The sequence below is a fragment of the Salvelinus fontinalis genome, chromosome 17 (assembly GCF_029448725.1).
Source record: "Salvelinus fontinalis isolate EN_2023a chromosome 17, ASM2944872v1, whole genome shotgun sequence".
Taxonomy (NCBI): Eukaryota; Metazoa; Chordata; class Actinopteri; order Salmoniformes; family Salmonidae; genus Salvelinus; species Salvelinus fontinalis.
In genome coordinates this window covers 41,583,455-41,610,486 of record NC_074681.1, presented here as the reverse complement: position 1 = coordinate 41,610,486, position 27,032 = coordinate 41,583,455, and the positions used below count along the sequence as shown (strand labels likewise).

At 44.8% G+C, this 27,032-nt stretch overlaps 1 protein-coding gene across 1 annotated transcript in view; it reads left to right on the top strand.

The window, feature by feature from the left end:
• LOC129814410 (cAMP-specific 3',5'-cyclic phosphodiesterase 4B-like) overlaps positions 1–27,032 on the top strand; it is a 144,408-nt gene that overhangs the window by 38,873 nt on the left and 78,503 nt on the right. Inside the window, exon 3 of the mRNA XM_055867516.1 lies at positions 20,574–20,800. Coding sequence (XP_055723491.1) covers positions 20,574–20,800 — 227 coding nt within the window. The remainder of the gene's footprint in view (positions 1–20,573; positions 20,801–27,032) is intronic.

Here is a 27,032-nt window from a genome sequence, read left to right as displayed (position 1 = left end):
TAAATAAGCATGCCCCTTTCAAAGAATGTATAACTAAGAACAGATATAGCCCTTGGTTCACTCCAGACCTGACTGCCCTTGACCAGCACAAAAACATCCTGTGGCGGACTGCATTAGCATCAAATTGCCCCCGCAATATGCAACTTTTCATGGAAGTTAGGAACCAATATACACAGAAAGTTAGGAAAGCAAAGGCTAGCTTTTTCCATTTCGAATCCATTTAGAACTTCTCTGCTATGCAATCTGGTTTCCGAGCTGGTCATGGGTGCACCTCAGCCACGCTCAAGGTCCTAAACGATATCATAACCGCCATCGATAAGCCATCTTCATCGACCTGGCCAAGGCTTTCGACTCTGTCAATCACCGCATTCTTATCGGCAGACTCAACAGCCTTGGTTTTATCAAATGACTGGCTCGCCTGGTTCACCAACTACATCTCAAATAGAGTTCAGTGTGTCAAATCGGAGGGCCTGTTGTCCGGACCTCTGGGAATCTCTATGGGGATGCCACAGCGTTCAATTCTCGGGCCGACTCTTTTCTTTGTATATATCAATGATGTCGCTCTTGCTGCTGGTGATTCTCTGATCCACCTCTACGCAGACGACAACATTCTGTATACTTCTGCCCTTATTTAGACACTGTGTTAACACACCTCCAGACGAGCTTCAATGCCCTACAACACTCCTTCCGTGGCCTCCAACTGCTCTTAAATGCAAGTAAAAGTAAATGCATGTTCTTCAACCGATCGCTGCCCTCACCTGCCCGCCCGACTAGCATCACTACTCTGGATGGTTCTGACTTAGAATATGTGGACAACTACAAATACCTAGATGTCTGATTAGACTGTAAACTCTCCTTCCAGACTTACATTAAGCATCTCCAATCCAAAATTAAATCTAGAATCGGCTTCCTATTTCGCAACAAAGCCTCCTTCACTCATGCTGCTAAACATACCCTTGTAAAACTGACTATCCTACCGATCCTTGACTTCTTTGTTGTCATTTACAAACTAGCCTCCAACACTCTACTCAGACTGCATCCAATTTGCTATCACAGTGCCATCTGTTTTGTCACCAAAGCCCCATATACTACCCACCACTGCGACCTGTATGCTCTCGTTGGCTGGCCCTTGCTTCATATTCGTCGCCAAGCCCGCTGGCTCCAGGTGATCTATAAGTCTATGCTAGGTAACGCCTCACTGGTGACCATAGCAACACCACCCGTAGCACGCTCTCCAGCAGGTATATTTCACTGGTCATCCCCAAAGCCAACTCCTTGTTTGGCCGCCTTTCCTTCCAGTTCTCTGCTGCCAATGACTGGAACGAATTGCAAAAATCACTGAAGCTGGAGACTCATATCTTCCTCACTAACTTTAAGCATCAGCTGTCATAGCAGCTTACCGATCGCTGCACCTGTACACAGCCCATCTGTAAATAGCCCACCCAACTACCTCACCCTCTTATTTTTGCTCTTTTGCACCCCAGTATCTCTACTTGCACATCATCATCTGCACATCTATCACTCCAGTGTTAATAACTTCCTGCGCCGACAGAGATGGCCGCCTCACTTCGCGTTCCTAGGAAACTTTCCAGTATTTTGTTTTTTTATGTGTTATTTCTTACATTGTTACCCCAGGTAATCTTAGGTTTTATTACATACAGTCGGGAGGAACTATTGGATATAAGAGCAACATCAACTCACCAACATTACGACCAGGAATACGACTTTCCCGAAGCGGATAATCTGTTTGGCCTACCACCCACGACAATGGATCGGATCCCAGCCGGCAACCCAAAACAATGACGCCATAGAAGAAGGGGCAGACGGAGCGGTCATCTGGTCAGGCTCCGTAGACGTGCACGTCGTGCACCGCTCCCGAGCATACAACTCGCCAATGTCCAGTCTCTTGACAACAAGGTAGACGAAATCCGAGCAAGGGTAGCATTCCAGAGAGACATCTGAGACGGTAACATTCTTTGTTTCACAGAAACATGGCTCACTCGAGACACGCTATCTGAGTCGGTACAGCCACCTGGTTTCTTCACGCATTGCGCTGACAGAAACAAGCATCTCTCTGGTAAGAAGAAGGGCGGGGGTGTATGCCTTATGATTAATGAGACGTGGTGTTATCATAACAACATACAGGAACTCAAGTCCTTTTGTTCACCAGACTTAGAATTCCTCACAATCAAATGCCGACCGCATTATCTACCAAGAGAATTCTCTTCGATCATAATCACAGTTGTGTATATTCTCCCCCAAGCAGACACATCGAAGGCCCTGAAACTTGGACTCTATGTAAACTGGAAACCACATATCCTGAGGCTGCATTTATTGTAGCCGGGGATTTTAACAAGGCTAATCTGAAAACAAGGCTCCCCAAATGCTATCAGCATATCAATTGTGCTACCAGGGCTGGCAAAACCCTAGACCACTGTTATTCTAACTTCTGCGACGCATATAAGGCCCACCCCCGCCCTCCCTTCGGAAAAGCTGACCACGACTCCATTTTGTTGCTCCCAGCCTACAGACGGAACCTAAAACAGGAAGCTCCCGCGCTCAGGTCTGTTCAATGCTGGTCCTACCAATCAGATGCCACGCTTTAAGATTGCTTCGATCACGTGGACTGGGAAATGTTCCGCATTGCGGCGAACAACAACATTGACGAATACGCTGATTCGGTGTGCGAGTTTATTAACAAGTGCATCGGTGATGCAACTGCATGGATTGATGGCAGCATTTGCGCAAAACTGAACACGTGAACCACTGCTTTTAATCATAGTGGAGAGTTTTAAGTTCCTCGGCGTACACATCACTACAAACTGAAATGGTCCACCCACACAGACAGCGTGGTGAAGAAGACGCAGCAGCGCCTCTTCAACCTCAGGAAGCTGAAGAAATTCGGCTTGTCACCAAAAACATTCAAACTTTTACAGATGCACAATCGAGCGCATCCTGTCTGGCTGTATCACCACCTGGTACGGCAGCTGCTCTGCCCATAACCGGAAGGCTCTCCAGAGGGTAGTGAGGTCTGCACAACGCATCACCGGGTGCAAACTACCTGCTCTCCAGGACACCTACACCACCCGATGTCACAGGAAGGCAAAAAAGATCATCAAGGACAACAACCACCTGAGCCACTGCCTGTTCACCCCGCTATCATCCAGAAGGCGAGGTCAGTACAGGTGCATCAAAGCGGGGACCGAGAGACTGAAAAACAGCTTCTATCTCAAGGCCATCAGACTGTTAAAAAGCCATCACTAACATTGAGTGGCTGCTGCCAACAAACTGACTCAACTCCAGCCACTTTAATAATGGAAATGTATGTAATCAATTTATCACTAGCCACTTAATATTATATAATGTTTTCATACCCTACATTACTCATCTCATATGTATATACTGTACGCTATACCATCTACTGCATCTTGCCTATGCCGTTCGGCCATCACTCATTTATATATTTTTATGTACATTTTCGTATTCATTCCTTTACACTTGTGTGCGTATAAGGTAGTTGTTGTGAAATTGTTAGGTTATATTACTTGTTAGATATTACTGCATGGTCGGAACTAGAAGCACAAGCATTGTCGCTACACTTGCATTAACACCTGCCAACCATGTGTATGTGACAAATACATTTGATTTGATAATGCTAAATTGTAATTATTTCGCCACTATGGCCTATTTATTGCCTTACCTCCCTAATCTTACTACATGTGCACACACTGTACATAGACTTTTATCTTGTGTTATTGACTGTACGTTTGTTTATCCCATCTGTAACGCTGTTGTTTGTGTCACACTGCTTTGCTTTCTGGCCAGGTTACAGTTGTACATGAGAACTTGTTCTCAACTGGCCTACCTGGTTAAATAAAGGTGAAATAAAACAAAAAGTTCATTTGGAAAGTATTCAGACACCTTGACTTTTCCTTATTGTGTTATGTAAAATAAATACTAATCCCTATCAATCTACACACAATGCCCCATAATGACAAAGTGAAAACAGAAATACGTTATTTCCATTAATCATCCTTGTTTCTACAACTTGACTCACCTGTGGTAAATTCAATTGATTGGACATGATTTGGAAAGCCACACACCTGTCTATATAAGGTCCCACAGTTGACAGTGCACGTGAGAGCAAAAGCCAAGCCATGAGGTCGAAGGAATTGCCCGTAGAGCTTCGAAACAGGGTTGTGTCATGGCACAGATCTGGGGGATGGTACCAAAACATTTCTGCAGCATTGAAGGTCCCCAAGAACAAAGTGGCCGCCATCATTCTTAAATGGAAGGAGTTTGAAATCACAAAGACTCTTCCTAGAGCTGGCCACCCGGCCAAACTCAGCAATCGGGGGAGAAGGGCCTTGGTCAGGGAGGTGACCAAGAACTTTATGGTCACTCTGACAGAGCTCCAGAGTTCCTCTGTGGAGATGGGACAACCTTCCAGAAGGACAACCATCTCTGCAGCACTCCACCAATCAGGCCTTTATGGTAGAGTGGCCTGACGGAAGCCACTCCTCAGTAAAAAGCACATGACAGCCCACTTAGAGTTTGTCAAGAGGCACCTAAAGGACTCTCAGACCATGAGAAACAAGATTCTCTGGTCTGATGAAACCAAGATTCAACTGTTTGGCCTGAATGCCAAGCGTCACATCTGGAGGAAACTTGGCACCATCCCTACAGTGAAGCATGGGTGTGGCAGCATCATGCTGTGGGGATGTTTTTCAGTGGCAGGGACTGGGAGACTAGTCAGGATCGAGGGAAATATTAACAGAGCAAAGTACAGAGAGGTCCTTTGATGAAAACCTGCTCCAGAGTGCTTAAGACCTCAGACTGGGGAAATGGTTCACCTTCCAACAGGACAATGACACTAAGCACACAGCCAAGACAACACAGGAGTGGCTTCGGGACATGTCTGAATGTCTTTGAGTGGCCCAGCCAGAGCCTAGACTTGAACCCGATCAAACATTTCTGGAGAGACCTGAAAATAGCTGTGAAGCGACGCTCCCCATCCAACCTGACAGAGCTCGAGAGGATCTGCAGGGAAGAATGGGAGAAACTCAAATACAGGTGTGCCAAGCTTATGGCGTTATACCTAAGAAGACTCAAGGCTGTAATCGCTGCCAAAGGTGCTTCAACAAAGTACTGAGTAAAGGGTCTGAATACTTATGCAAATGGCATATTGACAGGGTTTTTTCTTCTAAAAACCTGTTTTTCCTTTGTCATTATGGGTTATTGTAGATGAATTAATGGGATTTAAAAAAAAATCTATTTTAGAATAACGCTGTAAGATAATGTTGTGGAAAGTCTACTAGTCTCTCGAAGTCAATCTTAAATGAATCATTCTTTATTATCAGTGCGCTTGAGAGGGTCCAACCAACCCAAGGCACCAAGTACACATGTCGATCGGGAGTTTCACCGAGGCGGTCCCTTCAGTTCTCTTATATACTGCTTACACAGACATATTTGCATGATTTACATTCATCATAATTCATCATTAACGTTGGCTCCTGCATGTGACTGACCAATACCTCACGAGACTTCCTCTCTCCAAGTTGAGACCTTGAAACTGAGAGAACCTCTGTTCCCTTAGCAATGTTCTGGGCATACTGCCAAGTTGCTTATTAATGATAGTGAGGATTCCCCCACACACGATCAGTCAGTCACCTGCATGAACTTTTCCAATTGGTTATTAGAACGTAGCTTTGATTTGATACACAAACAATATTTTCGCTCGCATTCCCTCTTATCATTCTGTGATAATGATCATAAAATGTTAAGGTAAGCATTAGATCATAGCTTCTATCAAAGGAGGTTCTATCAAAATATGTTTATTAAAGTGAAATGAACATATAAAACCAGACACTTCATCCTTTCAAACCCTTCACTCTGGGTTGTACAATCTAAAATACACACAAATACACTGTAGACTCAGAGGTGACTAAATCTCTCAATGTTGAACCATTGCTTACATTGACAGAACAGTGACATCATCTGCACCAACTGTCCCTGAGACTAGTCAAAACAGAAAATCTGTTTTTTTTAACAAATCCGCAAGGGCCTTCCAAACTTGTCAAACAAAAACAACTTTCAATTCTCACTCATTGTCCTTATCTACAGGGGGGAAAAGAAGCTCATCCAGCGTAGGCAGCTCATCGGTCTCACCATCCTCTTGAGGCGCAATAAACATAATGGCTGCCGAAACCTTATCAGCTAGGGAGGCACAAATAGCCTTACAACATGTTAGTAATGAAATTAGACAGACCAAGCAAGAAAAAAAAACACGCTGCAGCCCATTGGGAAATTTGGGATCCCCAACTTCCAAACAGGGATTCCAACCAAGTTGCAAGCGTCCGCTCTGGCTGTGGGGAATTGCTCTTAGCCACGGTGGCAATGTATTCGGCCAGATCGGTAACATTAGAGTACCAATCCGGGACAAAAGTGCAACACTCATCTCCAATTATTGCACAAGATAGTCGAGAGCCTCTCTGTTTTACAGAGCCAATTTATGCAATTCTTTCAGTTCGTCATTCAATTTTTCCTGGACATTTCGAGTAGCATTGGCAACGTGTTTAGCGATATCATGAATTTGGTCTAGCGTACATGAGACTCCATACCCAGGACAATATACACCAAAGAACCTGGAGGCCGGAGTGCGAGTGACGTCAGCTAGAGAGCTCTTATCTCTCCTCATTCCAGGAGGTTTGTAGTCTCTAAACAGAGCCTTCAGACTCTTATCATTGTTTGGAACAGTTCTCATAGCTGTCACCACAAACCCAACAGTACTACCAGTTCAGGGGCAGGCAATCTTCCTACACAACCAATAGGTACCATTTGTGGCTCCTCTCAAAGGGATAATAACATTACAGACTGAAATACCATAAGTAACATTACCAGGTTCCCCAGTGTCGGCATTGTTAACAGTTAACTTACAGGTATTGGATCCGTTGTAATACATTGTACAGTTACGTTCTAGTTCACCCACATGATTACCTCCTTCTCCACTAATACACCAAGGGGCTGTCATCACTACTGAGATGGGAGTAAAGTATTATCTGGCCTAGCAAACAACGGTGGGCCTATGTGGTTGTGTAATGCAGAAAACGTCATGGGGTCATGGTTACGTGGCGTCTCTAATCAGGAATGGTAAAACCATTTGCATAGTCAGATTTACCCCTATGGGAACTCCCACAAGTGGTAAACCTGCTCCTACCTTAACTGACCCCAACCCACACACCCAACACTCTTTTTGTGCAGATGTATGTTTAGAAACCATTTCTGCTCTAGAGAGGAACAGATTGTCCTCATGGTCATGAGGGCCCAGCAGGGCTCTCCTTCTCCGATGACCATCTACTTCTGGACCTCTACTCCGGGCCAGCGTTGGTCCCTTTCGCTCAGGACTCCTTCTACCCTCTGTCAGGTTTCACACAAGAGCACAACCTACTGTTTATATAAGCACACCTGTGCTAAAGCAGAGAAGGGCCACACTGCACCACCGGAACTGGCGAGGCCCAATTGCGACAAGTGGATCCAGGTTTCTCTTTCAGCAACCTTGACCACAGTGGGGGTGGTCAAAAGAACTTGGTATGGCCCTCTCCAACGGCGGTCCTTCCAACTCTTTCTCCTGAACCCTTTGACCACCACGAAGTCACCTGGGCTCAAACAGTGCTCAGCTCCACCTGCCAAGTTCGAAGAACACTGCAAGGGTGACCCAATACTCAACAATGTCTTCCTCCATTCCTTGCAGGGTTGACAAGGTGGTCAATTTTAGCATTTGACAGGTTTTTTCTGGTTCTTCATAATTTTTAAAATTTGTTTCTTCTTCTGTTTCCGCCTCATCCTTTGCTTGGTAGCCCCCTCGTCCACCTCCTCTTCCAAATGGGTTGTTCACGTGCACGTGAGGACGGTCACTCTACTTGTGCTTCTCCTGCTCCAGGACAGGGCCTTGAAAGATGCCCTAAGTTCCCACAGTTGTAGCAAATCCAGTCTCTCCCTCTCTGTTCCCCTCAATACTCTCATCCACATTCACTTAGTACTATTCCCAAACACACTCAATAATCTCCCTTATAACTCCTTATGCATCTTCAATGATTCTCTTGTCATGACCTCCTATGCATACATATGTATCTTCTGTGGTTCTTCTATCGTCTCCATAGTTGTCATATAGTCGCCACAGTATTGATAGTCCCTGAGCATCTGTAGTCCCAATAGCATACATAGTTCCAGTAGCATCCATAGTCCCACATTTTCCCTTACAGTAACAAAATGTGGAAAAAGTCGAGAGGTCTGAATACTTTCCCGAATACACAAGTATTTTTCCCTGTCCTTTTTCCAATTCAAAGTAAGAACAGCTTATTTACCACGAATTAGTTACACATGTCCGGCTCTTGGAGAGAACTAATCAATATGTGATAAATGGACGACACGGTAAAACACACTATAAATACATGTATAACGTATTGACATGTTGCCATCGAAATATCCTGTCATGACGGCCCTTATTTGACACGTGAAACGTAACGGGAAAAAGTCCATCTCAGTGTTACCAAATTGGACTGCCACTCTCCCATTGCAGGGATAAATCAGACAAATTAGATTTCCTAGAAATACCAGAGGACTCAGCAGTGCTGTGTTTACTCTCAGTCAATTACAGCAGGGACTGACTAGGAGCAGGTGGGACTGTTCTCTATCTCCATCCTCTGTCTGTTCTTTCTCTCTCGCGCGCGCTCTTATCGGTCTGTCCATCTTTGTCGCTATCTTTTGCTCTCATCGGTCTCTCTCTCTCTCCCCCCTTTCACTCCCTCCCTCAGCCTGTCTCTGTATCTTCCAGTCGACCTCCCATTTTCACTTCCTTCTCTGCCGATCTTCTCTTTCTAATCTAACTCTTATTTTAGTCTTTCTATCTTTCCCCCTGTGTTCCTCTCTCTATCTTTCACCCTGTGTTCCTCTCTCTATCTTTCCCCCTGTGTTCCTCTCTCTATCTTTCCCCCTGTGTTCCTCTCTCTATCTTTCCCCCTGTGTTCTTCTCTCTCTTTCCCCCTGTGTTAGTCTTTCTATCTTTCCCCCTGTGTTCCTCTCTCTATCTTTCCCCCTGTGTTCTTCTCTCTATCCTTCCCCCTGTGTTCCTCTCTCTATCCTTCCCCCTGTGTTCCTCTCTATCTTTCCCCCCTGTGTTCCTCTCTATCTTTCCCCCCTGTGTTATTCTCTCTATCTTTCCCCCCTGTGTTTCTCCCTCTCTTTCCCCCTGTGTTCTTCTCTCTCTTTCCCCCTGTATTCTTCTCTCTATCTTTCCCCCTGTGTTCCTCTCTCTATCTTCCCCCCGTGTTAGTCTTTCTATCTTTCCCCCTGTGTTTCTCTATCTTTCCCCCTGTGTTTCTCTATCTTTCCCCTGTGTTCTTCTCTCTATCTTTCCCCCTGTATTCTTCTCTCTATCTTTCCCCCTGTGTTCCTCTCTCTATCTTTCCCCCTGTGTTCCTCTCTCTATCTTTCCCCCTGTGTTCTTCTCTCTATCTTTCCCCCTGTGTTCTTCTCTCTATCCTTCCCCCTGTGTTCTTCTCTCTATCCTTCCCCCTGTGTTCTTCTCTCTATTTCTTCCCCCTGTGTTCTTCTCTCTATCCTTCCCCCTGTGTTCTTCTCTCTATTTCTTCCCCCTGTGTTCTTCTCTCTATCCTTCCCCCTGTGTTCCTCTCTCTATCTTTCCCCCTGTGTTCTTCTCTCTATCTTTCCCCCTGTGTTCTTCTCTCTATCTTTCCCCCTGTGTTCTTCTCTCTATCTTTCCCCCTGTGTTCTTCTCTCTATCTTTCCCCCTGTGTTCTTCTCTCTATCTTTCCCCCTGTGTTCTTCTCTCTATCTTTCCCCCTGTGTTCTTCTCTCTATCTTTCCCCCTGTGTTCTTCTCTCTATCTTTCCCCGTGTTCTTCTCTCTATCTTTCCCCGTGTTCTTCTCTCTATCTTTCCCCCTGTGTTCTTCTCTCTATCTTTCCCCCTGTGTTCTTCTCTCTATCTCTTCCCCCTGTGTTCTTCACTCTATCCTTCCCCCTGTGTTCTTCTCTCTCTCTTCCCCCTGTGTTCTTCTCTCTCTCTTCCCCCTGTGTTCTTCTCTCTATCTTTCCCCCTGTGTTCTTCTCTCTATCTTTCCCCCTGTGTTCTTCTCTCTATCTTTCCCCCTGTGTCCCTCTCTCTATCTTTCCCCCTGTGTTATTCTCTATCTTTCCCCGTGTGTTATTCTCTATCTTTCCCCCTGTGTTCTTCTCTCTATCTTTCCCCCTGTGTTCTTCTCTCTATCTTTCCCCCTGTGTTCTTCTCTCTATCTTTCCCCCTGTGTTCTTCTCTCTATCTTTCCCCCTGTGTTCTTCTCTCTATCTTTCCCCCTGTGTTCTTCTCTCTATCCTTCCCCCTGTGTCCTTCTCTCTATCTTTCCCCCTGTGTCCCTCTCTCTATCTTTCCCCCTGTGTCCCTCTCTCTATCTTTCCCCCTGTGTCCCTCTCTCTATCTTTCCCCCTGTGTCCCTCTCTCTATCTTTCCCCCTGTGTCCCTCTCTCTATCTTTCCCCCTGTGTTATTCTCTATCTTTCCCCCTGTGTTCTTCTCTCTATCTCTTCCCCCTGTGTTCTTCTCTCTATCTCTTCCCCCTGTGTTCTTCACTCTATCCTTCCCCCTGTGTTCTTCTCTCTCTCTCCCCCCTGTGTTCTTCTCTCTATCTTTCCCCCTGTGTCCTTCTCTCTATCTCTTCCCCCTGTGTCCCTCTCTCTATCTCTTCCCCCTGTGTCCCTCTCTCTATCTCTCCCCCTGTGTCCCTCTCTCTATCTTTCCCCCTGTGTTCCTCTCTCTATCTTTCCCCCTGTGTTCCTCTCTCTATCTTTCCCCCTGTGTTCTTCTTTCGATCTTCCCCCTGTGTTCCTCTCTCTATCTTTCCCCGTGTTCTTCTCTCTATCTTTCCCCCTGTGTTCTTCTCTCTATCTTTCCCCCTGTGTTCTTCTCTCTATCTCTTCCCCCTGTGTTCTTCACTCTATCCTTCCCCCTGTGTTCTTCTCTCTCTCTTCCCCCTGTGTTCTTCTCTCTCTCTTCCCCCTGTGTTCTTCTCTCTATCTTTCCCCCTGTGTTCTTCTCTCTATCTTTCCCCCTGTGTTCTTCTCTCTATCTTTCCCCCTGTGTCCCTCTCTCTATCTTTCCCCCTGTGTTATTCTCTATCTTTCCCCGTGTGTTATTCTCTATCTTTCCCCCTGTGTTCTTCTCTCTATCTTTCCCCCTGTGTTCTTCTCTCTATCTTTCCCCCTGTGTTCTTCTCTCTATCTTTCCCCCTGTGTTCTTCTCTCTATCTTTCCCCCTGTGTTCTTCTCTCTATCTTTCCCCCTGTGTTCTTCTCTCTATCCTTCCCCCTGTGTCCTTCTCTCTATCTTTCCCCCTGTGTCCCTCTCTCTATCTTTCCCCCTGTCTCCCTCTCTCTATCTTTCCCCCTGTGTCCCTCTCTCTATCTTTCCCCCTGTGTCCCTCTCTCTATCTTTCCCCCTGTGTCCCTCTCTCTATCTTTCCCCCTGTGTTATTCTCTATCTTTCCCCCTGTGTTCTTCTCTCTATCTCTTCCCCCTGTGTTCTTCTCTCTATCTCTTCCCCCTGTGTTCTTCACTCTATCCTTCCCCCTGTGTTCTTCTCTCTCTCTCCCCCCTGTGTTCTTCTCTCTATCTTTCCCCCTGTGTTCTTCTCTCTATCTTTCCCCCTGTGTCCTTCTCTCTATCTCTTCCCCCTGTGTCCCTCTCTCTATCTCTCCCCCTGTGTCCCTCTCTCTATCTTTCCCCCTGTGTTCCTCTCTCTATCTTTCCCCCTGTGTTCCTCTCTCTATCTTTCCCCCTGTGTTCTTCTTTCGATCTTCCCCCTGTGTTCCTCTCTCTATCTTTCCCCCTGTGTTCCTCTCTCTATCTTTCCCCCTGTGTGCTTCTCTCTATCTTTCCCCCTGTGTCCCTCTCTCTATCTTTCCCCGTGTTAGTCTTTCTATCTTTCCCCCTGTGTTCCTCTCTCTATCTTTCCCCCTGTGTTCTTCTCTCTATCTTTCCCCCTGTGTTCCTCTCTCTATCTTTCCCCCTGTGTTCTTCTCTCTATCTTTCCCCCTGTGTGCTTCTCTCTATCTTTCCCCCTGTGTGCTTCTCTCTATCTTTCCCCATGTGTTCTTCTCTCTATCTTTCCCCCTGTGTTCCTCTCTCTATCCTTCCCCCTGTGTTCCTCTCTCTATCCTTCCCCCTGTGTTCCTCTCTCTATCCTTCCCCCTGTGTTCTTCTCTCTATCCTTCCCCCTGTGTTCTTCTCTCTATCCTTCCCCCTGTGTTCTTCTCTCTATCCTTCCCCCTGTGTTCTTCTCTCTATCCTTCCCCCTGTGTTCCTCTCTCTATCTTTCCCCCTGTGTTCTTCTCTCTATCTTTCCCCCTGTGTTTGTCTGTCTAGCCGAATCCCGGTGTTCTTTCCTTTTCTCTCTCTGTGTCAGTCTTGCCATGTATTTCTCTCTCTTCCCCCTCTGGCTGTCTCGCTCTCCACATGCATCTTTACAGGGTCACAGAGTTGTGGACTGCTGGTCTTGTGAACTCAGCAGGAGGTGTTGGAGAGAGGACAGGAGGTAGAGAGAGAGAGAGAGAGAGAGAGAGACAGACTACAGTCTTATGGCACTAGTGCAAATTGCACTAGCCTATAACACCCCAGTAGTAGAGTTTGTGATACAGTAAAATCAAAAATGTTTATGCTCACACTTGTTTTAGGAAGAGAACGCACAGCACAATAGGTATGTAATACATACCGTTTATCACAGTCATAGTCAAGTAAATAGAACACATGATCAGAGTAATGGATTTAACACTTAATCAAGCCATCCGCTCGTTCTGCCCTGTACTGCTGAAGTGGCCCCTATGGCTAGGTACAGACCTAGAATCAGCCTGCCTTCCCCCAAATCCTAATCTTTACCATTAGACCCAAGACCAGCCTCTGAGATGATCTCTGAGTTGCCCTGAGGGCAGAGAAGTGTGATGCATGTCACTCTGACACGAGCTAAGGGACAGGGACCCACACCTCACTGAGTGTGTGGAGAGAGCAGAGGAGATGGAAGAGTCACATGAGGAAAGAGAGGAAGAGGTGACAAAGAAGAGGAGGTGGAGGAAAAGGGTAAAGAGGGGAGAGAAGTATGGTGTATGTCACTCTGGCATGGGGACAGAGGGATGACACGGCCACGGAGTGAGGAGGAAGCAGAGGAGGATGAGGGGCAGGTGACCGGAGGGCAGAGCAATGTTTATTTTTGGTACATTTTATTTGACCTTTTATTAAACCAGGTAGGCCAGTTGAGAACAAGTTCTCATTTACAACTGTGACCTGGCCAAGATAAAGCAAAGCAGTGCGACACAAACAACAACACAGAGTTACACATGGAATAAACAAACATACAGTCAATAACACAATAGAAAAAAAGGAAATATACAGTGTGTGCAAATGAGGTAAGATAAGGGAGGTAAAGCAATAAATAGGCCATAGTGGCTAAATAATTACAATTTAGCAATTAAACACTGGAGAGATGTGCAGAAGATGAATGTGCAAGTAGAGATACTGGGGTGCAAAGAAGAAAAAATAAATAACAGTATGGGATGAGGTAGTTGGATGGGCTATTTACAGATGGGATATGTACAGGTGCAGTGATCTGTGAGCTGCTCTGACAGCTGGTGCTTGAAGTTAGTGAGGGAGATATAAGTCTCCAGCTTCAGTGATTTTTGCAATTTGTTCCAGTCATTGGCAGCAGAGAACTGGAAGGAAAGACGGCCAAATGAGGAATTGCCTTTGGGGGTGACCAATGAAATATACTTTCTGGAGCGCGTGTTACGGGTGGGTGCTGATATGGTGATCAGTGAGCTTAGATAAGGCGGGGCTTTACCTAGCAAAGACTTATAGATGACCTGGAGCCAGTGGGTTTGGCGACGAATATGAAGCGAGGGCCAGCCAACGAGAGCATACAGGTCGCAGTGGTGGGTAGTATATGGGGTTTTGGTGACAAAACGGATGGCACTGTGATAGACTGCATCCAATTTGCTGGGTAGAGTGTTGGAGGCTATTTTGTAAATGACATCACCGAAGTCAAGGATCGGCAGGATAGTCAGTTTTACGACGAGGGTATGTTTGGCAGCATGAGTGAAGGATGCTTTGTTTTGCGAAATAGGAAGCCGATTCTAGATTTAATTTTGGATTGGAGATGCTTAATGTGAGTCTGGAACGAGAGTTTACAGTCTAACCAGACACCTAGCGATCGGTTGAAGAGCATGCATTTAGTTTTACTTGCATTTAAGAGCAGTTGGAGGCCATGGAAGGAGAGTTGTATGGCATTGAAGCGCGTCTGGAGTTTAGTTAACACAGTGTCCAAAGAAGGGCCAGAAGTATACAGAATGGTGTCGTCTGCGTAGAGGTGGATCAGAGAATCACCAGCAGCAAGAGCAACATCATTGATGTATACAGAGAAAAGAGTCGGCCCGAGAATTGAACCCTGTGGCACCCCCATAGAGACTGCCAGAGGTCCGGACAACAGACCCTCCGATTTGACACACTGAACACTATTTGAGATGTAGTTGGTGAACCAGGCGAGGTAGTCATTTGAGAAACCAAGGCTGTTGAGTCTGCCGATAGGAATGCGGTGATTGACAGAGTCGAAAGCCTTGGCCAGGTCGATGAATATAGCTGTACGGTATTGTCTCTTATCAATGGCGGTTATGATATCATTTAGGACCTTGAGCGTGGCTGAGGTGCACCCATGACGAGCTCGGAAACCAGATTGCATAGCGGGGAAGGTATGGTGGGGTTCGAAATGGTCGGTAATCTGTTTGTTAACTTGGCTTTCAAAGACCTTAGAAAGGCAGGGTAGGATACATATAGGTCTGTAGCAGTTTGGGTCTAGAGTGTCTCCCCCTTTGAAGAGGGGGATGACCGCGACCGCTTTCCAATCTTTGGGAATCTTAGACGATACGAAAGAAAGGTTGAACAGGCTAGTAGTAGGGGTTGCAACAATTTCAGCTGATCATTTTAGGAAGAGAGGGTCCAGATGTTGCAGCTCTTTCAGAACATCAGCTATCTGGATTTGGGCAAGTTGCTGCGGGGGGTGCAGGGCTGTTGACCAGGGTACGTGTGGCCAGGAGGAAAGCATGGCCAGCCGTAGAAAAATGCTTATTGAAATTCTCAATTATTGTGGATTTATCGGTGGTGACAGTGTTTCCTAGCCTCAGTGCAGTGGGCAGCTGGGAGGAGGTGCTCTTATTCTCCATGGACTTTACAGTGTCCCAGAACTTTTTGGAGTTTGTGCTGCGGGATGCAAATTTCTGTTTGAAAAAGCTAGCCTTTGCATTCCTAACTGCCTGTGTATATTGGTTCTTGACTTCCCTGAAAGTTGCATATCGCGGGGGCTATTCGATGCTAATGCCGTATGCCACAGGATGTTTTTGTGCTGGGGCAGTCAGTTCTGGAGTGAACCACGGGTTATATCTGTTCCTGTTTTTTTTTTTTTAATGAATGCGGCATGCTTATTTAAGATTGTGAGGAAAGCGCTTTTAAAGAATAACCAGACATCTTCTAATGATGGAATGAGGTCAATATCCTTCCAGGATACCCGGGCCAGGTCGATTAGAAAGCCCTGCTCGCTGAAGTGTTTTAGGGAGCGTTTGACAGTGATGAGAGGTGGTCAGACGTCCGTAACGCAGACCCATGACGGACGCAAACAATGAGGCAGTGATCGCTGAGATCCTGGTTGAAGACAGCAGAGGTGTATTTGGAAAGCAGGTTGGTTAGGATGATATCTATGAGAGTGCCTGTGTTTACGGATTTTGGGTTGTACCTGGTAGGTTCATTGATAATTTGTGTGAGATTGAGGGCATCTAGCTTAAATTGTAGGACGGCCGGGGTGTTAAGCATATCCCAGTGTTGGTCACCTAACAGTATGAACTCTGAAGGTAAAAGGGGTGCAATCAATTCACATATGGTGTCCAGGGCACAGCTGGGGGCAGAGGGTGGTCTATAGCAAGCGACAACGGTAAGAGACTTGTTTCTGGAAAGGTGGATTTTTAAAAGTAGAAGCTCAAATTGTTTGGGCACAGACCTGGATAGTAAGACAGAACTCTGCAGGCTATCTCTGCAGTAGATTGCAACTCCGTCCCCTTTGGCAGTTCTATCTTGTCGGAAAATGTTATAGTTAGGGATGGAAATTTCAGGGTTTTTGGTGGCCTTCCTAAGCCAGGATTCAGACATGGCTAGGACATCAGGGTTGGCAGAGTGTGCTAAAGCAGTGAATAAAACAAACTTAGGGAGGAGGCTTCTAATGTTAACATGCATGAAAGCAAGGCTTTTTCGGTTACAGAAGTCAAAAAATGAGAGCGCCTGGGGAATGGGAGTGGAGCTAGGCACTGCAGGGCCTGGATTAACAGAACAGAGGAAGAGTAGGATAAGGGTACGGCTAAGGGCTATAAGAACTGGTCGTCTAGTACGTTCAAAACAGAGAGTAAAAGGAGCAGGTTTCTGGCGGCGGTAGAATAGATTCAATGCATAATGTACTGACTAAGGTATGGTAGGATGTAAATACAGTGGAGGTAAACCAAGGCATTGAGTGATGATGAGAGAGGTATTGTCTCTAGAGATTAAAACAATCTATTAAAACAGGTGAGGTCACTGCATGTGTGGGAGGTGGGAAACGAGGGTTAGCTGAGGCATATTGAGCAGGGCTGGAGGCTATACAGTGAAATAAGACAATAATCACTAACCAAAACAGCAATGGACAAGGCATATTGACATTAGGGAGAGGCATGCGTAGCCGAGTGATCATAGGGTCATGAGTAGCTGGACGGGCTTTAGACACGGCGATTCAGACAGCTAGCGGGCCGGGGCTAGCAGGCTAGCAAAGGGCCTTGGAGGGACGTTGTGACGGAAGAAGTCTGTTGAAGCCCCCTCGTGCGGTTATGTCGGCAGACCAGTCGTGATGGATCAGCAGTGGTCCGTGTAGTAAAAGGGTCCAGGCCAATTGTCAAAATAGGTATCGTAGCCCAAGAAATAGACTGATGGACCACTTCAGCTAACAGTCCGGTATGCTCTAGACAGCTAGCGGGCCGCGGCTACCAGGCTAGCATTGGGGCATTCATGGGACGTCGCAACAGAAGGGCCTGTTGAAAAAACCCCTTGGGCGGATTACGTCGGTAGTCCAGTCGTGATGGATCGGCGGGGGTCCGTATCGGCAATAAAAGGGTTCCAGGCCAATTGGCAAAATAGGTATTATCGCCCAAGGAGTGGCTGACCTCTTCAGCTAGCCAGGAGATGGGCCTAGCATAGGCTAGCTAGCTGCGATGATGCAGGTGAAGAGGTTCAGAGCTTGCGGTAGGAATCACATTGGGTGAGGAGACTTGCAGGAGAGTATGTTGAAGTTGGGGTTAAGAAAAATATGAAAATATATGCGAAGAAAAAAATATAGAAAAAGATAAATACATGGGACCCATCAAGACGAAGACAAAAGACGCCTGACTCCTACGCCATCTTGGGTAATTCCTGTGTGGTGTATGTCACTCTGGGACGAGATAGGGGACATTTGGATGCTACCCCACTGAGGAGGATGGAGAGAAGGAAAGGGGACAGGTTGAGGAGGGGTAGATGATCCTGGGGCGTTATTTTTGGCCTTCTTTTATAAGTCTAATGACGTTCATCTTTTATTGTCTCCATAGGGGAAATAGGTTTCCATGAAACTGGTATGACATACTACAGAACACTACATACGGAAATGAAACTGAAAAATACTACCAGGCGGATCCAGACACTTTGAAGAGACATAATAACGACCTGTGGCTCTTCCAAAATCTGGTCCCCCCCCCCCCCCCCCCAAAGCCTCACGTAATACAGAACACCAAGAAGGTCCTGCCCCCCCACACAGCATTAAAACAAATTGTATACGAGAGGATTTACTTATTTATGTTCTGTCTTTTCAGTTATGCTTGAGCACCGATTGCAAGGCCCATCCAGTGGTGGTGCTATTGCTTCCTCTTCCATTTACAATGGGGCTGTTAAGCAGTGCTGAGATTGGTTGGCGTTGGCGAAGCATCAGCACCTGCTGACTAGAGGGAAGTAGCTTTTCCATGATTCCTCTCTCTTTCTCTCTTATGCATTCGCTGTCTCTCCACAGACATGCACTGCATACCCTGTTATCATGTAGGCGGGCATACACGCACACAATCCATTCGCCGCAAACACCACCTCACCTATCACTCACGCAGAGAGCGTTTTAGGAATTCCTCGATTGCCTCCCTCTCCCTCTCCCTCTCCCTCTCCCTCGTTCTTTTACACTTTGACGGAGTGAATGTAAAACAGAGGGGGATGTATATCCTCACTCTGCCAGGAGCCTCTAGCTGAAACCGCCATGTTTTACAGCCCACCATTACAGAGAAAGTCACAACATTGACAGACGTATAAAACACACGCACACGCACACGCACACGCACACACACACACACACACACAGTGGGGTCTGGAATTGGATCCCTTGGTAAAGATTAGCAAAAAAGACTATAAAAGAAATACTACAAATACTGATGCATTGTTCTTTCGAGGGGCCAAACCTACTGCTGGTGTGCATGGCCAAAGAGCTCTATTTTCATGTCATATGACCATAGCACCAGTTCCAATCCATGTGCCAATGCCGTTTAGCAAACTCCAGATGGTGCTATGGTCAGCTGTCATGAAAGTAGAGGTTTTTGGCCATGTACACCAATGGTGAATTTTGTTTTTCGAAAGATGAATGTATATGCAGAAAAGACCTAATCCCCACTGTAAAATATGGTGGTGGATCTTTGATGTTATGGGGATATTTTGCTGGTCCTGGGGCCCTTGTTAAGGTCAATGGCATCATGAACTTATCCAAGTATCAAAACATTTTTGCCAAAATCCTGGTTGCCTTTGCCAGGAGGCTGAAAATTGGCCACAAATGGATCTTTCAGCAAGGCAAGCAGACAATATATTCCACAAACAAATGGTTAATTGACCACAACATCAACATTTTGCAATGGCCATCTCAGTCTCCGAGGGCAGTCCATAAGCGCAGACAAAGGATATCAAGGATCTGGAAAGATTCTGTATGGAGGAATGGTCTAAAATCTCTCCCAGTGGGTTCTCCAATCTCAGAAAACATTTCAGAAAAAAGTATGTCGAATTCGTAAGGTGAGGGTGCTGGAGTATTGAATACAGGGAATCCAATCATTTTAACCCATATCTCTTTAGATGTTTTGTATTACTTGTTAAACAAAATCTTTCTCGGAGCAATTGTATTAGTATAGAATACTGTAATAATAAACCCAGAAAATGGCGTACAACATACCTTAGAATTTGTATTATTCATCTTACAAATCATTTTTTGCTCATCTTTATTAAGGGATTCAATCATTCTGGACACACACACACATACACACTGAGTGTACAAAACATTATGAACACCTGCTCTTTCCATGACATAGACTTATCGGGTGAATCCAGGTGAAAGCTATGATCCCTTATTGATGTCACTTGTTAAATCCACTTCAATCAGTGTCGAATAGATTAAGGGGAGGGTACGGTTTAAATAAGGATTTTTAAGCCTTGAGATAATTGAGACATGGAATGTGTGCCATACAGAGGGTGAATGGGCAAGACAAAATATTACAGTGCCTTTTAGGTGCCAGGTGCATCGGTTTCCTGTGTGTATCAAGAATGGTCCCCCACCCAAAGGACGTCCAAATATTAGGAAGGTGTCCTTAATGTTTTGTACACTGCATTAAACTCAATCAGTGTTGCCGTTTGGAATTACCTTTGATTAGACAACGCTTTTTTTTCTCAACCCAATGGATTTAGTTGTTGTGTTTATCACATATCACAGAAATGTTCTAGTGTGTTGAGTTGGAGTCAAATCGGTCAACATAATATGACATAATACATTTTCCCCACGAAAACATGATCTTCTGGGAAACATTGGAGACGTATTTAAAATCCAGTACTCTCTGTACTCCAAAATGTGACCAGCTGGAAGACATTATCTGTAAAAGACTTGGTCTGGCTCCTTTTCTAGGTTTGCTTCTGATTAATCCGTATGTTGGCTTTTCAGAATACTGTAGACTCACAGCAGGCCCTAGAGTGCCCCCTAGTGCTATGTGTACGGAACCGACAAAATATTAGGATTTGACATCCATTGAAATAGACAAAGTATTACCTTGAATTAATAATGTACACTTCAATGCGTCGACATAGTGGCTAGTTTGGGTTTATTCGAAGCAGTGCATGCTGATGTAATATAATATGCACGAAATGACACTAACTGAAGAAAGAAATCTCTTGCCTTTTTGTTATCCCATCTATGTCCACTGAGTCTTACCCATGATTTTTTTCAATGTTATATCAACATTCTGTCAACTTTCCCATGCCTTTTAGTCTTAGATATAACCTTTGTTCTGTAAACCCGCGCCTCTAAACGCTATAGCAACATTCTCTCAACGTCTCCACTGCCTCTTACTCTTGGCCATAAACTTTTATTAATGTTCCACTAACAATCTTTCAAAATTTACTTTTCAGGAAACCAAGGAGCCTCCGGGAGTGCCCCTGTTCGGCAGCACCCCGGGGGTGGACCTTCGCCGGGGCCGCAGGCGTCACTCGGGCACGCTAATGTTGCCCCCGTTGTCGTGGCGACAGGCGGAGAGGGATCTGGGCCGCACGCCAGAGTATGATGCCATGGCCCGACCCACCAGCCTGCCCTTCCAACCTCCGCCACGCATCGACATTACCCATGTCGACCCAGACAGGTGAGATATCGTAGGTCATAGCTCAACGTTTGGGAGGTTGGCAACTCTGGACTTCTAAGGCAGCACTCCTGCTGGTTTTCGTATCTCCACTTGATTTATCAATTTGGCAATGGTTGGCCAGAAACCAGCCGACACTGCAGTCCTGGAGGACAGTAACTGTGCAATATTACCTGAGGTCAACCCATCCTGTCTTCTGCGTCTGTAGAGCATAGCATACCATGATAAAATTTTTGCTGAATGCATCTTACTCAATGCTGAAGGTTATTATGTGTTAGTGGAGTCAGAGAAGCAAATCTATTTTGTACATTCAGTATCAGCAAAGTGCACTTTCATCCAACAACCACTGGGTGGAGACAAAGTGCTCTAAAGCCAGTTGTGGTGCCAACTTAATTCATGTGCTTTGTGAAGTGAGGTTGTGGTTAACTGTTGAGTTCCAGTCACTGGCTTACCACAACTGTCTGTTGCTCTGTACAATCAGCATCATTCGAGGTGATCACCAATAGCCACCCCCCCCGCCCAAGAATATTACCCTAAAAGGGACCTCCCACTTATCACTTTCTGAGCTTACAGTGGTCCCTGAATGGAGAGAGAGATGGAACTGTATGGAAGAGGGACAGTGGGTTAGAGATTGTTTGTTTAAGTGAAGTAAAGAAAGAGCAGGTAGGTAGAGAGTGCCAGAGACAACGCGAGACTGAAGGAAAGAAAGAGATAGGGAAAGGCACAGAGTATGTCACCCCTGGCGAACACTTGAAGTGAGAAGAAGAGCTCACCAAAGAAGTCTGCGAACTAGAGCTGTCGGAAGAACCCTGCTCTGTCCACCAGCTCTCTGGCGGATACTGTGCTGTAGACTCACGCTTGAAGCTCCACTCTTTGGGACTGAGTGAACTGGACTCGGATCTAAACCAAGGTCCTAGCTATGGAGGCCCATGGGGACCGAACAGAGTCGGAACAGAATATAGACTCGTGTGGACCAACCGAATCGGACAAGAGGACGAGAGTTTCACCCCACAACTCTCCGAGACGGTTTCGTAAACAAGTGGTGACCAAGCGCCGTTACAGGCGCTTCACTGTGGCCCATACCTGGTAAGGCCCTGGAGCTGTGTTGGTGTGTGTATGTCTGTGTGTGTGTGCGTTAGGACAGCGAGTTGCCAAGGACGTCACAATACAACATTATCACATTACGATATCTATTTCGATTGTATATGTACCACAATTCTATATGTGTTGCAATTTGATGTTGATATTTTATTGCGATTTTATGTTCCAAACATATTGCTCACAAGGGGGCCGATTCTGACTTAGGAAATGTACTCCTTTCCAACGCACTTCTCAGTAGTTGGTTTTCAGACCTACCTTATGGAGGTGCATAATGGGCTTTGCAGCCGTGGTTCCCTTGCGTTCCGAATACATCTAATTTAACCTCTGAAAACCCTCCCACTTGATGGCCAACATATTTTCCTATAGGGTTTTGAGTACATGTGTTCTCAGGCATCACTTTAAATACGGTGTACCTGTAATTAGAATTTTGACGACAGACTAGAATACATCGGGTTCAGAATATAGGGCTCAATGAAAGAAAGCCATCTAAATGTGCATTTTCATCATTTCATTGAAACTGATAGATTTAAAAAATACTCTGAAATTGTAGAATATTTAGGCAAATTTTAGGATTAGGAAAGTAGGCATAAATCATATTTAAAAAATAAAAAAAAACTGGTTTGGAGAGCCTTTATAAATATATGGTTGAATCAAAAATACAGAAGTTTGATTCATCCTGAACGTTGTCATTTTTAAGTTCAATCCATGAAATATTGGAGGTTGATAAGTGCTCAATAAGGGTGGAACAATAGTCCTGTAAATCAACCCTCGTCCACACTAATCATGGAACGGTATGACAGCGGTCCAGTCATCGTGAACTGGGCACCCGGCTCCAGGTTTAACCTGCTACGTGTGGTCTCATAATGATTCAAATAGGCTACATGTCCCAAACTATTGCACAACGTTAGCTTAGTATGATCCACTAATGCTCGCAACCCTCAGGAACAATTCACAAGGATGTGACAGAGGAAAGAAAGGTCAATGGAATGGAATGATGCAATATGTAAGCTACAAATTAAAGAAAACTAACACTAAAGAGACAGTTCTAAATGTATGCGGGTATTGCTGACGGTGGCTCCCGACAGTAGCTAATATGTAACATGATACAAATTGTAAAATAAAACGGAGGAAAGCCCGGGTATATAATTAAAACATTATAAGCAAATACATGATCTCGGCAGGTTCAGCCCTACAGAAGTCTGTAGCTAGGGTCTCCAAATTTCATCCATGCAAATTATGAGGGCACACAATAAAAATTCAGAATAACGGCACGGCTATTTATAGACTACTTCACTGTGGAAAAGGTTCCACAATACATGTCATGTTGATATGAGAGTCAGTTTGCTTGGATATGGCTGGTGTCACATTCGTCTCCAGGGATCATAAGGAAAAAATCATCTAAAACAATTACTATGTGTAGTTACAGACGGATGACTTGTTTATCTAGCTCTTATCAATAGTTCTTATCAATTTGTAAATTACAGTGCATGGAGAATACGACGTATCTGTAGACACACCTCCGCCCCACCTTCACGTCTTAAACCCTGGTCACTGTTGTGTGATTTCACCCCCCCCCCCCCCCCCCCCCCCCCCATCTTTTGTAACATTTAGGCAACTTATGCCTTGATAAGTAATTGTGTGAAATGGCACTGTTGAAATGCATATTGGGTAATTCAAGTACAGTAGGCCTCTGGTTGCCTCAGGAGGAATAAATAGCAGTTCCTGGAAAATGTGAACTGAACCCATGACCTCGGAATCTGTGACTTAGCCTACAAATAATATAGGTTTGCTTATTAATTAACATGTCTGTCGTCATTCTTGAAAGAAATTACAAACTGAAAAAAGTTCTGTGGGTGTTGTTGTTCCAAGAGTATGTCACCCCCGGTGAACACTTGAAGTGAGAAGAAGAGCATGTTAATAAGCAAACCTACATGATTTGTAGGCTAGGTCACAGATTCAGAGGTCAGAGGTCACAGAGGTCATGGTTTCAGTTTACATTTTCCAGGAACTGGTGTTTAAAGGGTCTGAATACTTATGTAAATGTGATATTTAATAAAAAAATTATGTTGCAAAAATTTCTAAACACATGTTTTTCATTTGTCACTATGGGGTATTGTGTGTAGATTGATGAGGGGGAAAATGTATATTAAACAATTTTATAATAAGGCTGTAATGTAACAAAATGTGGAAAAAGTCAAGGGGGTCTGAGTACTTTCAGAATGCACTGTACCTCTATCACTCCAGTGTCCCTGCACATTGTAAATATGGTATTGGAACTGACCCTGTATACACAGTTGAAGTCGGAAGTTTACATACACTTAGGTTGGAGTCATTAAAACTCGTTTTTCAACCACTCCACACATTTCTTGTTAACAAACTATAGTTTTGGCAAGTCGGTTAGGACATCTACTTTGTGCATGACACAAGTAATTTTTCAAACAATTGTTTACAGACAGATGATTTCACTTATCATTCACTGTATCACAATTCCAGTGGGTCAGAAGTTTACATACACTAAGTTGACTGTGACTTTAAACAGCTTGGAAAATTCCAGAAAAGGATGTCATGGCTTTAGAAGCTTCTGATAGGCTAATTGACATCATTTGAGTCAATTGGATGTGTACCTGTGGATGTATTTCAAGACCTACCTTCAAACTCAGTGCCTATTTGCTTGACATCATGGAAAAATCAAAAGAAATCAGCCAAGACCTCAGAAAAAAAATCGTAGACCTCCACAAGTCTGGTTCATTCTTGGGAGCAATTTCCAAATGCCTGAAGGTACCACGTCGTCTGTACAAACAATAGTACGCAAGTATAAACACCATGGGACCACGCAGCCTTCATACCACTCAGGAAGGAGAAGCGTTCTATCTCCTAGAGATGAATGTACTTTGGTGTGAAAAGAGCAAATCAATCCAAGAACAACAGCAAAGGACCTTGTGAAGATGCTGGAGGAAACAGGTACAACAGTATCTATATCCACAGTAAAACGAGTCCTATATCGACGTAAACTGAAAGGCCGCTCAGCAAGGAAGAAGCCACTGCTCCAAAACCGGCATAAAAAAGCCAGACTACGGTTTGCAACTGCACATGGCCATAATGACCATTGTTATGTTTGGAGGAAAAAGGGGAACGCTTGCAAGCCGAAGAACACCATGCCAACAATGAAGCACGGGGGTGGCAGCATCATGTTGTGGGGGTGCTTTGCTGCAGGAGGGCCTGGTGCACTTCACAAAATAGATGGCATCATGAGGAGGAAAATTGTGGATATATTGAAGCAGCATCTCAAGACATCAGTCAGGAAGTTAAAGCTTGGTCGCAAATGGGTCTTCCAAATGGACAATGACCCCAAGCATACTTCCAAAGTTGTGGAAAAATGGCTTACGGTTAACAAAGTCGAGGTATTGGAGTGGCCATCACAAAGCCCTGACCTCAATCCTATATAAAATTTGTGGGCAGAACTGAAAAAGCGTGTGCGAGCAAGGATGCCTACAAACCTGACTCAGTTACACCAGCTCTGTCAGGAGGAATGGACCAAAATTCACCCAACTTATTGTGGGAAGCTTGTGGAAGGCTACCCGAAACGTTTGACCCAAGTTAAACAATTTAAAGGCAATGCTATCAAATACTTATTGAGTGTATGTAAAACTTCTGACCCACTGGGAATGTGATGAAAGAAATAAAAGCTGAAATAAATCATTCTCTCTACTATTATTCTGAAATTTCACATTCTTAAAGTAAAGTGGTGATCCTAGCTGACCTAAGACAGGGACTTTTTACTAGGAATTAATGTCAGGGATTGTGAAACTGAGTTTAAAAAAAAAAATCATTTTCAAATATTTTAATCCATTGATATAACAAATTATATTTGTTGACTATGATTAGGGCATGTGACTATAAGAGCGTCTTCAAGGCGAAATTAACTTACAAACTAGGCTATAGGCTACCGGCCGGCATTGCGCAAATATGGTGTTTCTAAAAGTGAATTCAAAGGTTTAGAATAGTTGAACATCATTCCATGTCATCATTCCATCCCTTTGGCTGTGTTTGGCCCAAGGCCCATGACCCTTTACTGAGTGTTTCCTACCCTGTCCTACTCCCTACTCCCCTCTACTCCACATCTCTGGTCAGACACTGCAGAGTACGTCATCGCCTCTTTCCCCCTTGAGGGCATTTTGCTTTCCCACTGCTCTAACACAGTAATGGGTACATTCACTTGTTTAAACCCAGAATTTTAAACCCAAATTACCTGGGGTCAATGTCAGTTTTGCAGTTATCATGGGGGCCACAAAAAGCAGCTTGTGTGCCTGATGTGGCCCCCAAACTGGTATAGCAGACACTATTAATATTAATTAATGTGGAACTGAGAGCATTTTAGCAACATGAAATCTTATTAAAATCTGTTCATATACACCTCCAGGAAGAATATACCTTTTTATTTATTTTTTATTTTTTACATTTTATGAAAAGCACCTAGATCAAATCAAATGTATTTATATAGCCCTTCTTAGATCAGCTGATATCTCAAAGTGCTGTACAGAAACCCAGCCTAAAACCCCAAACAGCAACCAATGCATGTGTAGAAGCACTGTGGCTAGGAAAAACTCCCTAGAAAGGCCAAAACCTAGGAAGAAACCTAGAGAGGAACCAGGCTATGAGGTCCAGTCCTCTTCTGGCTGTGCCGGGTGGAGATTATAACAGAACATGGCCAAGATGTTCAAATGTTCATAAATGACCAGCATGGTCAAATAATAATAGTTGTCGAGGGTGCAGCAAGTCAGCACCTCAGGAGTAAATGTCAGTTGGCTTTTCGTAGCCGATCATTAAGAGTATCTCTACCGCTCCTGCGGTCTCTAGAGAGTTGAAAACAGCAGGTCTGGGACAGGTAGCACGTCCGGTGAACAGGTTAGGGTTCCATAGCCGCAGGCAGATATGGTCATTTTCACATTTTTATACTTTTATAGAATGATTTTGCATGGCGTACAGTATAGTAAGGCATTGTGAAAATGATATAGCAATATAAAGTGGGAAAGCGTTTGAACACTTGATAGACACTGCGGTAAATAAAACCTAATTAAAAAGTGTCAGTCTTGTCCAGGACCGGACTCTACACAAACTGTGCGCCACAGCCAAT